The following is a 12975-nucleotide window of genomic DNA, read 5'->3' as shown; positions in this document are numbered from 1 at the left end:
AGAATGTGAAATTATAAAATATTGCTGTAAACGCTACTAGAACATGTTGCAAGGTGGGAAACTGTCACAAACAGCCTTTTAGGCACGATAATGGAGTGGCCAGACAGCGTTAATGGCTGTCCCTCACCCATTCAAGAATAGATTCCACTAACAGGAATTGTTTATAGTGAAGGCTTTGCTGCAGGAAGCACATTCACAATGGGGCTTGACTGACCAATAAGAACCACTCCACAGGTCACAAGCCTGATTGTTTTAGCAAGCTGAAACAAACTATACAAGGGGGAGTGTGACATGATCACTTGACTCCACTCCCATTCAGTTGAATACCTGAAGGGTCATCTGGAAGACAAAAGGACTTTGAAAGGGGGGAGAGGAGTCCCAGGCAGCAAAGGTTGTCCTGTGTGCATTTAAGAAACTGCTTATACCAGCTAACAAGGGTGAGACATTGCTAATTCAAGAGCTTGTTAGTGTGTAGAATTTAGACAATGATCTTATTTTTATTTCATTTGGTAACTACTTTTAGTCTCTTTTCACTTGCCACTTATAATCACTTAAAATTTATTTTTCTGTAGTTAATAAACTTGTTTAATGTTTTATCTTAACCAGTGTGTTTCTGAGTGAAGTGTTTAGACAGACTGCTCAGTAACAAAAGCTGGTGCATGTTCTTTCCACTCTGAGGGAAGGGCGGACTGGATAATAATCTCTACTGGTCAGGATTTTTGACCAGGGTAGATGGGGTGGTCCTGGGCTGAGGAGCCAGCTGGAGTTTCTCTCCTGTTGGTTTATGAGTGGCTGGAAAGCGCTCATTGAACTAAGTTGGGTGTGGTCCCTGCCTGAGGAGGGCTGTGTAAGTGCAGTACCTGTCAGAGGTTTGTGGCTTTTCACAGCATCAGTGTGAGAGGAAGCCCAAGCTGGTCAGACAGAGGGCTCAGAGGTATCCCCGCTACCAGGTGGTACCCCAGGGGTTCTGCATACCATCACAGTCATCCTTAAAGCAACAAATGTTAATCCAGTTTTCCATTATACTTAGAGTGCCAAATTCTCATTTACACTAATGTCCCTTTCTGCCACTCTTGCTCTCAATTTATGAGTCACAGCCAGGGTGGTGATGAGAAGCAGATCCAGAATAGATAGTTTTTGGTTTTTTAATAGTGACCATTCTGAATTCAAATGCTGTCAATTTATTTAACTTATTAGAGGAATTTGTGTGGTGCTCATTTCCTTAGTATCTGGACTGCTCACAGTACTAACGATGCAACACATTAATTCTAAAAGGCTGCTGATTGCAGCATGCTGATGTACGTCAGCTGAGGATTTGGTCCTAAAATTAAAGCTGTGTGTGCAGTTGGTCAACTGTTTGTTTTACTTCCCGTTTGCACCCAAAATTTGTATATGTATCCCAAAATTTTGCTGCTTTCTTAGTTTTTGTCTTTCTTACTTATTTTGATTTTTACAGCATTTCTCCCTAATTCTAGGAACATGAATTTCTGGTAGTTATCAGTTATGTGGCTTACATTTTAAGATTCACCATTTGTAAACTGCTGGCTTGGTTTTGTTTACCTGGTTGGGTTTTTGGTTTTTTTTCTGAACCCCTGAAATATATCAGTAGAAACAAATGGAGTCTAACTAAACTTAGTCTCAGCGTTTTTTAAAAAAGGAAACACTAGTCTAACTATTAACCTTAATCATTCCATATGGCAAATAGTTTGCTATGTGTTGTTGAATGTTGCAACACAATATCAAATGGAATATCTCAGTTCAAGAGCGATTATATTAACAAAATTTGAGTTGAACTTAAGCAGGGACCAAATTCTGCTTTCGTTTATACTGGTGTAAATTTGGAGCTGACTACAGCGGTATTGGTGCAGCTGAGATTCTGCTCTGATTCTACTGCAAAGCTAAGCAGTATGTCATATTGTACACTGATTTCCAGTACCATTGATAAATACACTATTTATTATTTGTTAAGCATCAGTAGTGTGCTTGGTGCTGTACAAAACACACAGGTGCACATGGTCTCTAGTCCAAGGAACTTATATTATAAACAAACACACACAACAATTCAAGCAACACAAATCACAGAACAACCCAAAATTATTCTAACATTGTAAAGTTGGGTTTTTTTAAATTGAGAGGGTTTTTTAATATAAAAATAGGTGCATTTTTACTGAAATTGCTTGACTTTGACAGGCTTCATGGAAGAAATGAGTATTAAAAAAGAATTGTAAAAAAGGTTGTCTTGAACATGATAGTGAGGAGAGAGTTTGAGGCATAAGCGGCAGCTTGGGAGAAAGAATTTAATAATCCATTTCCTCTTATAATACATTCCTTAGCATCTAAGAACAGCTTCACTGCCCCTCCACCTTATGTACCAAATTCTCAGTGATGGTAAATTAACATAGGTCCTTTGGCTTAACTGTGATTAGCACATGGGTGTTACCCGTCATTAAATTCTACAAGCTATGTTTAGATATGTATTGTAAGCCTGCAGCTGTGAAAGTTTTAGCACAGCTCAGGATGTGCATTTACAAAATACTCTTGGGCTAAGACAGTCATCTATTTCTTTCTTTTCAGCCCAATCACTGTAAGATCGTTGAATGATCAGCTCATGTTTTTAGAAAGGGCTTTTATTGATCCTCTTGGTTTACCTGGCAGGCCATTCTACAGGTAGGAAAACATTATCTGCAACAAACTTTATTTGTTTTTTGCCTAAGAACTCTGAGAAATGTCAACCATTTATGATCTACAGGTATCTGAAGAGTGTGAACAAGAATGGAGAGGTATTATTTAGCATGGGAAAAGAGAGCATAAATAAGAATAATAGGATATGAAAAAGAAAAGGGAAAATTTTGTCTGAATATTATGGTAAAATTCAATGAGACTGTATAAGGGCCTGATCCAAAGGCTGTTAAAGTAAACGGGAGTATTTTCACTGAATTCAGTGGGCTTTGGATCAGGTCCTGAGCATTTGATCCTGTTCCATTAAAATCCAATCCAAAACTTCAGCAGTGTAGAATCAAGCCCTAACATGCTGGTAAAAAAAAATGGAGGCTGACCTACTTGGAACAGGTAATGTTAGACTGTTCATAGTGGTAGGAAATATAGTGAAAGAGAGCAGCACTGCAATGGTAGGAAAATAGATTTGCTGGTCTCTAACATTTTAATAGAACTATACGAATCTTGTCTTGTGAGCAGACCAGTTGAACCTTCTATATCCTTCTCTTACTCAAACATAATGCAGAACATTCACCTTCCCTGAAAAAAGCAGTCTAGCAAAAGAAAAAAGTTAGACATTAAGATTTACAATCCTTATTCTTTTAACAGCTCCTGAATAAATATCTGTCAAGGCCAGTTTACTGATGCTTGAAGTCAGCCTTTCTAACTCAAAGCACTCTTTGGCTGTCAGAAACTGTTTGGTTTTTTTCCCTTTAATCAAAAAAATTGCAGAAGAAAAAAGCATTTATAATCAGTGTCTCAACTCCTCTGGGATACTGGCATTCACATGGACTAATTTAGTGTGTTCATAGATGTACTTAGACGATATCTAGGGCGGAAATGGGAACTTGCTTTTTGTTTTCTTGCTTTATACAATATAGACATCATTGCTACAAGAATCCTATTTATTTGCATCCCCAAGACCAAGGATTTGCTTTGACAGCTGATATTCTCATTGGATGAGGATTTATTCAGAAAATAAACATTTGTTCTATTTCCATAATGTGCAGTATTATTTTCTCTTTCCCCACAGACACATTATTTTTGCTCCGAGCAGCCACAACAAGTACGCTGGAGAGTCATTCCCAGGGATCTACGATGCCATGTTTGATATTGAAAACAGAGCAGATCAGCGCAAAGCCTGGGAAGAAGTAAAGAGGCAGATCTCCATTGCAGCCTTCACCGTGCAGGCTGCTGCAGGGACTCTGAAGGATGTAGCATAAACATGTTAGCAACATGCTCATCAGTGAAAGACTGGAGTTGATAGCTGTGGAGTCCTCAGAAACAGAGCATTTGCAGACATGAATAGGATTATTTTAAACACCTTATTCTTTGCAAACAGTACAGTCCGGTCAGTCTCCCTCACTCACCTCCACTACATTTAACAATGTTAATAAGGTATGATCCCTCGGAAACTCTATTAGGAGAGAATGGAGTTGAGATCATTGTTGAAGTGTGATACTAAATTAAAAGGCATTCATTTCAATAGCCATCTCATGTTTAAAAACTGTGCCCCCCCCCAAAAAAAAACAAAAAAACAAAACCCTGATTTCCTCTCCACTTAACATGTTAAAATGAAGAAATCACAAATGTTTGAGTCTCACAGTATAATTAATCTAATCTGTTGGCCTGATTGGGTTTTATGCTTATCTTGTTGTACTTTTATCAGTAGAACAGAAGAGTTACCCTTATTTCCAACACTTTCTAACATATTAGTTAACTTTCTAGTATTTTCTATAGGGTTGCATAAATATGCTATATGTGTTACCTCTTCAACTCCCCAATTGCACAAGGATTCACACAATGAGATGGGAATATCTTCTTAAAATGGTGTTTCAGATAGTATGGGGGAAAGGTGTAGTGATCATGGAGAGTTCTGGGCTTACAGCTCAGGTGACTCATTTATATCACGTTTCTCTTAGCATCTTGAAGCCACTTAAAAACAAGATTAAACAAGAAACCTCCCACTCGCTATTAATACAAAGGAGGTTGGGAGCAATAAAATGTCAGCCATGAAATGATCTAGCAAAAAATAGGCTTTAAGTCTGAGGATGATCTATGTATCTGTGCAAAAGGTATTCCTAACTAAATGTATTTGTCTGTCTGTTTTCAAGGTGTTTCTAATGTGCAAGCACTTAGAAGCAAAGGAGACACTGAGGACTTTGAAAGGGCCAAACTATTATTGTCTTCCTTAGACCCTCCTTTCAAATCTTGCTATAAGTTCAGCACACCTGCCAGCTGTAAAATTTGAAGGGAAAGAAAAATGTGATCTGAAAGACCAAGTACAAATTTAAACATGTATGAGTCTGGCATTGGTTACTCATATGCTTAGCAACAGCTGCTCCAGTGAGCACACAAACCAGCTCAAATCAGAGAAAGAAAAGACTTTCAAAGATAGGTCACCTCACCCATCCCCTGCCTCTCAGATTTCTCCCTATGGTGTAATTCCTTGTGCTTTAACCTGCCAATTTTAAATGGCCCAAGACATGAGGCTTCCAGCAATTCTCTTGGATATTCCCCCCACACCAAACTTCTTGTTGCACCATAAACTACTCCTCTCCCTCCCTCATGTTTGCACCCTTCAGTTACATGGTTATTATCACCCTATAGACATCATTTGGCCCAGCTGTGCATATTTAGCTTTAAGTCTTTCCTCATAAATCAGTCCCTCAAATAGTTCAGCTAAAAAAAACCCATGGAAATGGCCTGGCAGATTACATCATCCAGTGGGTTTTCAGATTTTTCTACATCTGATTTTTATCTAAAGTTGTGATTTATTTGAGCATGCTTTTTCTTTGTTCTGGGTTCTCCTTCGCCTTCCTCCCCAGCTCTGTATAATGCTCTCAGCAAGCTAGCAACAGAGAATGACACTTATTCTATCTGATGTTTTTGAACAACATTTTTTTTTTAAAGTAAAGGGTCAGATTATGACCACTCCTGCTAAGATTCCCAGGGGAACGTGGGGGAGAATATAGAAAGAGCTGCCTCCTCTTTAAACTGCTTCTTGCTTCCTTCGCTGTACAGAGTCCAGACAACCACAGCACAGTCCTTGCTTTCCTTAAGTGACTGCTCCAGGCTAGTGTGGGTAGTGGCATTATTGGACACAAAAGAGCATAGCAATAGCTTCACTTCCCTTCACACCCAGTTTGGGGGAGCCACCTTGTGCTTAGCTGCCTTAATCATCCTTTCTTTGGAAGCTCCTTTACACATGCTGTTGCATGAGGGTGGTTGTGTGTGAGGCTTAGGAACAAACAGGAAAATGGCAGCATAGTGGTGAGTGCATGGGTAACTTTCTACAGCATGCCTCCTTTTCCAGTATTACTGTCTAAATGGAAAGAACGAGGATGACATTTGGCATTTATAAACAAAGAGAAGGCAAGGCATAATGTTTGACATGTACCAGTTAATGGAGACATCTAGTTACAGCAGACTACACAAAGGATGTTAATAATTAGCAAACACTTACCAAAACTTGTCTGTTAATATTTGTGAGTTTCTTTACATCAGTGGTAACATTTATGGTCCCTTGATTATAAAAGCTGAAAGTCAAACAAACAGGGAGATTTATTACCCAGGTAGGGATCTTGCTGAAATGGATTGTCCCTGGTATTTACTAAGGGAAAATGGATTACTGAGAATGGATTTGTGTAGACACATGAATGCAACCACATGGATCCATTTGCAGAATGTAGCCCTAATGGAGAAAGTCATCCTGGTGCAGGGGTCCAGTGCAAGTCATATGTACTAATTACCTTTCACTTAAACAGTGTAAAGGCCTTTTGCTGGGCTTCTTCACTAAAGTGAATTTCATTCTAAGACATTGTCAAGCTTTATTTACCAGAGTAATAATTTTGGTTATCGAAGTGCAGCTGTTCATCTCAGATTGATTAACAAAGATGGACAGCTGAGTTAAATCATGAATTAAACCAGTTTCTTAATAATTAACAGTGTTGCAAAATTCTAAATATAAAAGTTGCTTATGGTAGGGATCCATAAAGGAACATTAGTGTTGTGACTTGAACATTTGCGCTTCTCAAAATCCCTAAAGAGAACTCACCAAGCTTGTCAACCAAGGCATTGATTTCCACAGTTACCAGCAGATGATTTTAATTGTAGTTAGAGTGTTTAAAAGCACCTACCAAAAGGGGGAAGGAAGCCAAACATAGATTTAATCAGTTATGGGGAAATCTTAACTAACATGGTTCAGAGCTTCCTTTGTTTTGAGCAATAGTATTAAAGAATGCTGTGGTGAATTAGAAAAACAACCGTGTTTACTGAAGGGATTAATTTATATCATATGATCAAGAGATGGGATGCTGTCAAGTTTTACAAAGAACTCCTGACACCCCCAAAGGCTATCCAACATGTAGATGCAGTGGCTTAAAGGAGACAGGGAACACAATCGCACATGAGATCAATAAAATGACACAGGCTTCCAACATACAGCAGAAGAGAAACCCTTTCTGCTTCTGAGAGTGGAGCAGCGTATTTGTAGGGGAGAAAATAAAGGAGAGAAATGAGGGGAAAGAATGAGAAAAAGAGAGGCTGACAGGAGGAGTGTGATAGGGAGGGACAGGAGAACAAGGGTGCACTTTTCCCCCAGTTTAGGAGCAGCAGCAGCTGTATGCAGAAGAGAAGCTGCAGCAGGGAAAGCTAGCTCTATTCCTTCCCCCTTGGAAAAAAATACAGCAGCTCCAACTGCTCTAGCCCATCCTCTTAAAGAAACAGTAATATTTGGTTCTCCCTCCTCCCCTCCAGAGGAATAACCAGAAGCATCTCCAGCCCCTCACCAAGATACAATTTCTATTTGCCCCTGGGAGAATGGATTTTCCTGAGCCCTGTACATACTCGTAAGTGGGAAAACTTGATTCAGTGCTGTCCTTTCAACACAAGCTCCCCTAGTGGCTTTCATAAACAATTGTATTATATATAAATGAAGGTGTTCTAGAATGATCCACTGGGAAGAACAAAGATATGTGCTTGGTCTGTGACTCTCCTTACACAGACCTCCATCCCACCCTTTATTGAAGACAGGACAATGTGACCTTCTAGTGGCTGGTCCACTAGATAAGAGTCTATTATAACTGTCAGCTAGAGGAACTGAGGGTACAGCTGAAGTGGTAGTGTTACTTTTATGCTTGGAGGTCCCAGGTTTAGTCCCCACTGTTGACCCCGAGTACTGGGTGTGACACTGAACAGACCCATACACAGCAATAAAATCATTTCATATGCCTTCTAACTGTTGCTATTCTCATTCTCATCCTCCTCTCCCACTCCCCTGTTCATCATCACATGCAGCATTATGTCTACCTTCCAATGCAAATTCCTAAAAGCAGAAACCTGTCAGTTTGTTCTCTGTTAAATGCCACACAGGCACCTGTGGTGCTACATAAATGCTAATAATACGCTGCCTGTTCCCAGCGATGGTTTCTGTAGGTGGAATTCCATCTGGCATCTCAAAGGAGCTATTGGCGTGGAAGGTTTCTCTGTTCAGAATTCTGGGGCGAGTTCTGCAGGCTGTCATCAAGTGGTTAAAAATAACAATCACAAAACTGGACCTGCTTCTCACTTGGCCAAGAAAACCAGGCACAATCTGCCTAAGACGGGCTGAAGCCATCGATGTGAGTGAGACCAGAATCCCCAAGTGGTATCATTGTATTGTAATCGTTGTCTGTTCTGAAAAGCCACTGCTGAGTCCCTGGGAAGTGATCTAAACATTAACCAGAGCTTCCAGCTGTGTTTGAATGTCTTCAGCTCAGCCGCCTGCATTTGAGATACTTTAAAACACAGCCATTTCTTTTAGTGTTCCTTGCTGGACTCACCCCTTCTGTGTGGTGGTGACAGGAGAGCAGAGGTCACCTGGAAGCTTTCACACCTTCAACCTTAACCTATGACCTGATCCTATAACTGGATCCATATGGACAGGTCTTTGTGCCTCTTGGTTTCAGTGAGGCTCTGCACAGATGTAGGGTCCACCTTCAGGATCAGGGCCCCAGTATGCTTTAAAAGGAAAATGTGCAATTGGCTAGGAACTTCTTCACTCGTCTTAGGTAAAGTGTCTGAATCCCTGGGCCTGTCTCACAGCGTGTTGTATTTAGGAGTACAAATTCATGGGAAGACGTCCGTGGGAGATTCGGCTAAGTAAGAACAGCAAGATTTGGCCATAAAAGTCTTAAAAATCAACCATTTACACGATATAAATTTGCTGATTATGGGCAACAATTTTGGTTTCACAGTCAGGTGAGTTTTGCAAATATGCCCAGAGCCAGTGGGAATCAGTTGTATTTAGAGCAGGTCCAACTATTAATCACCAAGCCTGTTATCAACCTGATGATAGGTAGTAAGAAAGAATCAGTCCTTCATGCTTTTCCAAAACATACTATGCAGCCTTTTTTTCCTTCTAACATACGCTTCATCAGCCTAATCTATTGCAGCCCATTCTGCTGCAGCAGATGGCAACGGTTTTCAATGACTATAGAAACAGTAACTTTTCAATAAAAGCAGGGGAGAGAATTTACATAAATCGATCTTCACAACAACTGACATGATATCCCTTCTGTCACTCTGGGTACTTCTTAAATAGATATTTTCTGGCTGCTATTTTCTGGTCTGCGGGTGTAAAAGAAAGACACGTGTTTTATTTTAAATACTTTTACAGGGATTAAACCTTGCCCCCAACGTCTTGAAAGGAACCAGGGGCAGAGGTTTAGGCAGCCCAGGTTGCCTCCCTGGTGTTGCCACGGCTTGTCTAAACTTGGGCATCGTTTAATCTCGCCGTGCCTCAGTTTCCCCATCTGTAAAATGGGGGGAGGGGAGATGAAAAGGCGCCGCTGAGCTTTATAACAGAACCAGACCTCGAAGCAACCACAGAATTTCCTCCTCGTGCCTCCTTGGCTGGACCCCGCGGCTCCCCGCCGCTTGGCCTCCCCGAGCAAGGAGGGACCCGCGCCGCTCGCTCCCTGCCAAAGGGGACGGGCCAGAGGCCAGCAGCCCCCGGCGTGACACGCGGGCTCCTGCGTCCCGCAAGCAGGCGGGGGCAGACCTGGCCCGGCGCAGGGAGCAGGAGAGGGGCTGGAGCCATGGGCGGCGGACAGGGCGCGCTGCGCTCGGCGCTGGGCTGCGCCCTCCTGCTGGCCCTCTTCCTGCTGGGCTTCCTGGGAGGTGAGTGAGTGGGGGGCGCCCCAAGCAGCCGGGAAGGGCCCCCGGGCCCCCTCCCTCCCCATGGGAGACAGAGACCGGGCGGGGACCCCAGCGTCGGACTCACAGACTGTGCCCTGCCCAGCCCCCTCCATCCATCCACAGCCCCACACAGCCCCACACACAGCTCCTTCCTCCCCCGGCCCCCATCCATCCACCCACCAGCCCACACAGCCCCCTCCCCCCGGCACCCACCCCCCACACATCTTCCTCCAGCTCCTCTCACAGCTCACCATCCATCCGCCCCCCATAACTCCCCCACAGTTCCCTCTTTCCCCAGCCCCTCTATCCTTTCACCCCCACACAGCCAGCCCCCATACACTCAGCTCCCTGCAGCCCCCCCACAACCCCTCCATCCATCCATCCACCCACCCCCCACAGCCTTTTCCTTCCCCCAGTCGCTCTATCCATCCACCTCCACACAGCCACCCCTCACATACAGCTCCCTCCTTCCCCCAGCCTCTCTATCCATCCCCCACAGCTCCCTCTTCCCCACCCCTCCAGCTCCCTCCTTCCCCCAGCCCCTCCATTCACCCACCCCTCACAGCCAACCCCTACATAGCTTCCTCCAGCTCTCCCCACAGCCCCTCCATCTGTCCACCCTCACACAGCCACCCCCACACATACATAGCTCCCTTATTCCCCCGCCCCCCCATCCCCTCCCCATACACACAACCCACCCACCCCATCCCTCCCACTGCTCTTTCCCTACCCCAGTGCATTGTCTCCTGCAACTCTTCCTCTCCCTCTTCAAATACATGTAACCCCGTCCCCCCTCCCCACCAGACACACAACCTCCTAGGCACCCAGCCCAAAACACCCACCTCTCCAGGTACTATTCTATAGACTACAACCTCTTAAACCACCACTTCCACCACACACTGTCCTCCACCATACATCTCTGGGATGAGGGGAAGGGTGTAGGTGTGTGTTTCTGTTTATCTCCAGAAAGCAAGCATTCTGATCACTTGAGTGAAAAAAACCAGTTTGGAAATGACAGAGGGTTGTGTTTTTCCTCCCTGTTTTATTGTAAAAGGTGGGGATTCATCTGCCTCTAGCTGCCATCACAGAGCTTAAGGGCAGAATAACTCTGGATCTTTGGGTTTTTGAAATAAGGGACTGTCGAATGACAGTTCACAGATGGGTTGCTGCACCCCTATGGTGGCCTAATTTACTCCAGTGGGGCTTTGCATGGATGCAGAGGTCAGACTGTACAGTCACTTGCAATATAGGACCTAAAATGCTTTAAACTAATCAGGCTAAACATTAAAAGGATCAGTCAATTTCAAAAAAAAACCCCAACACTTCTGCCGTTTTTAAAAGAAAATACTTTTTTACAGCACACACTTAAGACTGCTATTACTGAAAGATATAGAGAAAGAGTGTCTCTTTTAGTTTGACATTATGCATTAGACATCACTGTTGTGAACTGTCCATTTCACTGGAGTCATTTTCCCTGTTTGTGTGCGTTTTCTGCTACAGAAGAGCAAGACCACAAACAATTGCAAGGATTGACAGAGCCAAATACAGTGTTTGAAAATACTTGTAACTTTCCCCCTCACCCCTGAAAACCTAATAACTATTATGGGGCTGGCAGGAAAGTCATGAAATCCTAGGCGCTCGTCCTGAAAATGCTCATGCACATGCTTCACGCTAAATACATGAGCAGATTCATCCAAGTAGGGGTCAGTCCCTCTCACTGTTCAGTGAATTTTCACTGTGAATGTGATGGGTCTGATTCTCCTTTCACTGTGAACTGGAAGTTCTCCATTCAAGTTACATGTCAAAAACTGCTGACAGAAGAATCTGATTCAATGATATTCTGTATTTTTCAGTGTGTGCACTGATAAATACAGGAGAGACTTGTCACTTCATCCTGATCCAGTAACAATAAACATTTTACTTTTGAGTTACTTTTATATTTTTGTCCATAGTCCTGCAAACACTTAGGCATCTGCTAAAATGTAAGCATGTGAATAGTTCCTTTGGCTTTAACGGGATTACTCATTTTAAAGTTAAGCATGTTCACAAGTACTTCAGCATTGAGGGCTTGGTGAGTATCAGGCTTTAATGATATTTTTCAGGCTGGTTAATGAAACTCAGTAACAAAACAACTAACTCAGCAGATGCCTATCAAAATGTGAGACAGAAACTTGTGGCTGAAATGAAAGCAGAAAACATCAAGCAGTTTCTTCGGTAAGCTTTATCTTTTTTTGGTTTTCAAATAATTATATCAATCACGAAAGCCACAAGTTGTAACAATAGCCCTATGACAGCATGTGGTAGCTGTGCTGATATCTTTTATATTTGGGAATGACTTGGTTTGTGCAGAATGTTGAGAAAAGAAAGAAAACATGCTCTCATTTTAGCTTTTATTCAAGTTAACTTTTTAAAAATTATTGTACTCCAAAGTGTCCTTTCCCCAAACTAGACTGATGAAACTTGAGAAGTAGATGATGTGTGATATATATCTATATATCTATATCTATTTCCATTTACATAAGTTAAGTCTTTTGTGATATACTTGCTAAATAAATGTAGATGTTAAAGGTATACACATAATTGAAAGTCTATGTTAGACAAAATGTATCTATATCCAGGCTATTGAAAATTCTATGGTTTGAACAATACCATCTTCTCATAAAAGATTCATGCTGTTAGTTAGGTTGCTTTTATTAAGGTTATCTTTGCAGTTCTGTAAGTTCTCTGGTTTTTATACAAAAGCTTTTTCATTATCCAAACTCCAGCTAGTATAACATTTTCCCTCTGCATCTTACATTATTTAAGCCCCAACATCAATAAAAAACTTTGCTTTAGTCTCAGACATGCACTTTAGAAAAGGGAAATGTTTTATGTGTTGCAGATGGACAGCTGTTACATGATAAATAATATAGCTAGTGATTCATTAATCTCTATATCTCAGCACCCAGTGACCCAATTAGTCAGAGTAAAGTAGAAGCAATTCACCCTGTAGGAATATATTAACCTTGCAAAAAACCAAAATGAATGTAATTGGACTGCCTGTACAAGTCCTCTGTAGTGTACAGGAATTGGATAGTATCC

The 12975-nt window shown here is 42.1% G+C and overlaps 2 protein-coding genes across 3 annotated transcripts in view; both read left to right on the top strand.

The window, feature by feature from the left end:
- The window catches only part of LOC137166655 (putative N-acetylated-alpha-linked acidic dipeptidase), a 41549-nt gene extending 37310 nt beyond the window's left edge, over window positions 1-4239 (top strand). For both annotated transcript variants that reach the window (XM_067568484.1, XM_067568494.1), the window contains 2 exons: window positions 2575-2667; window positions 3749-4239. In XM_067568484.1, coding sequence (XP_067424585.1) covers window positions 2575-2667; window positions 3749-3938 — 283 coding nt within the window. In that variant the 3' untranslated portion in view covers window positions 3939-4239. The remainder of the gene's footprint in view (window positions 1-2574; window positions 2668-3748) is intronic.
- Window positions 4240-9786: 5547 nt separating this feature from the next.
- Window positions 9787-12975, top strand: part of LOC137166665 (N-acetylated-alpha-linked acidic dipeptidase 2-like) — a 44473-nt gene continuing 41284 nt past the window's right edge. Inside the window, exons 1-2 of the mRNA XM_067568505.1 lie at window positions 9787-9876; window positions 11997-12108. Coding sequence (XP_067424606.1) covers window positions 9795-9876; window positions 11997-12108 — 194 coding nt within the window. The 5' untranslated portion in view covers window positions 9787-9794. The remainder of the gene's footprint in view (window positions 9877-11996; window positions 12109-12975) is intronic.

Source organism: Emydura macquarii, unplaced genomic scaffold (assembly GCF_026122565.2).
Source record: "Emydura macquarii macquarii isolate MOO-44397 ecotype Brisbane River unplaced genomic scaffold, CSIRO-AGI_Emac_v2 contig_318, whole genome shotgun sequence".
NCBI classification, from domain to species: domain Eukaryota; kingdom Metazoa; phylum Chordata; order Testudines; family Chelidae; genus Emydura; species Emydura macquarii.
Note: the sequence above shows the minus strand (reverse complement) of the source record. Positions and strands in the feature narration are given on the sequence as shown.